The sequence below is a fragment of the Cebus imitator genome, unplaced genomic scaffold (genome assembly GCF_001604975.1).
Source record: "Cebus imitator isolate Cc_AM_T3 unplaced genomic scaffold, Cebus_imitator-1.0 Scaffold105, whole genome shotgun sequence".
In the NCBI taxonomy this organism is placed as follows: domain Eukaryota; kingdom Metazoa; phylum Chordata; class Mammalia; order Primates; family Cebidae; genus Cebus; species Cebus imitator.
Window position 1 is genome coordinate 5,998,640 of NW_016107420.1, and position 3,383 is coordinate 6,002,022.

At 36.5% G+C, this 3,383-nt stretch overlaps 1 protein-coding gene across 7 annotated transcripts in view; it reads right to left on the reverse strand.

Annotated features, from left to right (window-relative positions):
- LARP1B (La ribonucleoprotein 1B) overlaps positions 1-3,383 on the reverse strand; it is a 182,403-nt gene that overhangs the window by 130,049 nt on the left and 48,971 nt on the right. For 6 of the 7 annotated variants that reach the window (XM_037741735.1, XM_017537657.2, XM_017537656.2 and 3 more), the window contains exon 9: positions 2,418-2,592. In XM_037741735.1, coding sequence (XP_037597663.1) covers positions 2,418-2,592 — 175 coding nt within the window. Of the gene's footprint in view, positions 1-1,456; positions 1,865-2,417; positions 2,593-3,383 lie in introns of those variants that run through there. The other variant, XM_017537662.2, reaches the window with a different exon arrangement.

Here is a 3,383-nt window from a genome sequence, read left to right on the forward strand (position 1 = left end):
TCAGCCTCCTGAGTAGCTGGGATTACAGGCACGCGCCACCATGCCCAGCTGATTTTTTGTATTTTTAGTAGAGACAGGGTTTCACCATGTTGACCCGGATGGTCTCGATCTCTTGACCTCGTGATCCACCCGCCTCGGCCTCCCATAGTGCTGGGATTACAGACGTGAGCCACCGCGCCCGGCCTGATTTCTTTTCTTTATCCATAGATATGTATAAACAGTCTATGCTTCTGATCCCTATTTCTACTTCAAATTTTTGTGACACACTACTCTCCAATGACTTAAAGAAAGTAGGCTTTCTTATCACTAGGAAACTATTAAGGTCAGAAATTTGGGAATTCATGGAAAGAAGTGATTTACATATTTATTCCTATGACCTAATGGGAATCATGATAACTCTAAGAATGCTCCATCTTTCTATATTTCTTCTTTAACCAACTAGTTTCTGATATATAACCTAATAACCTAAAATTTATGACATCTTTATATTGGCTTATTTAAGACAATATGCATGTGCATGCATGAGTGTATATTAAAAAACAAAAATGTACAAGACATTATGATTTTATTCTTGTAATTTTATTAGTATGCATAAACGGTTAATGGACAGGCATTATCAACTTGAATGACCTATCCTACCTACCCTGTAGAGAAAGTATATTCTGTTTTATCCAATTTACCCAATGTCTGTTCATAAGCTGGTTAAAACTGTAACCTTGAACCCAAGTTTGTACAATAAATAAATCTAACTTATATAATCACCCATTATATCTTAACAAAAAATAAATTAAAAACCACTACCTAAAATAATGTCACTTTTCTTCAACTTTTAAAATAAGTGTCCAAGTTGCTTATTGGGATTAGAAGCAGAAGGCTTACAGAGAAACATAAGATAAAAATATTGGCTGGGCACAGTGGCTCATACCTGTAATCCCAGCACTTTGGGAGGCTAAGGCGGGCAGATCACAAGGTCAGGAGTGTGAGACCAGCTTGACCAACATGGTGAAACCTGGTCTCTACTAAAAATACAAAAATTAGCTAGGCATGGTGGCACGCACCTGTAATCCCACCTACTCAGGAGGCTGAGGCAGGAGAATCACTTGAACCCGGGAGGTGGAGGTTGCAGTGAGCCAGGATCATGCCACCGCACTCCATCCTGGGTGAGAGAGCAAGACTCTGTCTCAAAATAAAAAAATATATATTATGAGACTGTCCATCATCGATGTTTTGTTGATAGGAAGTTCTCTCATACAGATGTATCAAAAATACATTTTGAAGAGTAAAGAAAAAAAATACCCTCGCCCAGTTCTTAAATTCCTTACCCCTTAAGTGTCCATATTAGTAAGTCTTATGTCCACGTGAAACATCATGACAACATCTGAGTTTTGCAATGTACGCTACATTGAAAGGCAAATCAAATAGCAAAATACTTAAAAATCTGGGAAATGCTACTCAATCCCCTCTTTTTCTGCTTGATTCATCTGGACGCAAGTACGTAACCCTGGAAACAGAAAACATACTCTTGCGGTATTTCCAGCATAATAATTAACTTTCCCACCATGAATAAAAGCAGCCCATGCAGCCCAGGCCAATTACACAGAAATAGGCATCTCCTATAAAAAGAGTAGCAGTCCTCTGGTCTGTCTCTCATTATCGCAAAGGTGGTTATCTCCACTGCAGTGTTGGCCCAACTTCCTTCACCAGGAGGGGGAATAGACACTCTTGAACAGAAGACAGTCTGATCACTTTCATTTTTGCAGCAGGATTTGTTCCAGTATTTATATTGGCATTTCAGTGAGTCACCTATTCCACTGCATATTCCGATCAAATGACATCCAAGAGCTTCAGCAGATCATCACCCTGACTGAAAAAAGTTTAAGCACACATTTTTTCCCAAGAGGGAATACCTTAAAAATGATCCAGGAAAAAATTATTAACATTACAGCTTTTGGAAATTCTAAACACAACCAAATTAAACAGAACCCCAATTCTGATTTAGAATATAGGTCATTTTATCTTTCCAAGACAGGATTAAAGCACACTGGTAATAAAATTAAAGGAAGATTACCCCACTCTTAAGACCGTTTTTGAATAGTCCAATCATACTATTCCAGTTTTACAAGGGGAAAACTGGATATGTAACTATAGTCATTTAGTAAAAATAAAAGATAGTTAGAAATGTCATACATGACAAAGTACACACATGGTTTAAGAATAAGAAACATAGGACAGCTTCCCCCACAATCCTTAAATCCTTATTTAATTTACACCTGTGTGAGGCAGTATGAATACAATATGGGACATCAAAAGTATTTCAGTTAGTTTTAATTTTCCTATCAAATCTAAATAGACTTAAAAAATAAGTAAATTGAACCAAATCACCCACTGTTACATTGCTCTAGAAGAAAAGATGTTACCTGTATGTGAGCAAAAGGCTTGGCCTGGTACAAACTCTGGACAATCAATCAGTTGAGAGAAGTCTGTTCGTGGCACACTGCGTGGAGAAGGACCTGGAATTGGCCATTTTTCTGGTTCTATCTTTTTTCTCATTTTTTCATCCACAATTTCTACTTCTGTGCTATCCTTCAGTGCCTATCAACAAAAATTGAGCCATTAAAAATTTTGAGCTATTTTACTGCCTGTGCTATACTTCTAAGAACCTAAAAATTTGAAAATCAGAAATTAGCAAATTTGCAGTTAATGATTCTAAAAAATCCATAAATTAACGACATAGAACCCAAGTTTTAAAATCATTTGCACCTGTAAAGTAATAAATATCCTGATCTCCCATTTATTTAACTTCAGATGATGGTTTTTCACAATTAGAATAGTCATTTAAGGAATACTGAATCAGCTAGAAGCAAACTGACTTTTATTAGCAATTAAGACTTCTTGTCAATTTTCTTCTCTCTCTCATATTTCCTTGTCTTCCATTAAAATAATATCACCAAATAAAATTTAGGCACTTTATTATTGTAATAACTACCAAAATTTATTGAAAAGTACTACATGCACTCATAATTCCTCACAATATAGTATCACCCCTACCTATAGATGAAGAAACTGAGGCTCAAAGAAATAAACTTAATGAAAGATCATAGATCTAGTATGAGACAACACCAGGACTCAAACCATTATCTGTCTGCAACTAAAAGTCTGAGCCATTAGGCTATGGTACCTCCCCAATATGTGCGATAATTTAAGGATAAAACAAAACTAGGCCAACATTTCTTCAAGATACAAATTGAAGCTTTACTGATTTAACTTCTGACTGAAATACAGGAGTACTCACCTTTTAGAAATTAGGATAAATATAAAATATACAGTATAGGGCCGGGCGCGGTGGCTCAAGCCTGTAATCCCAGCACTTTGGGAGGCTGAGG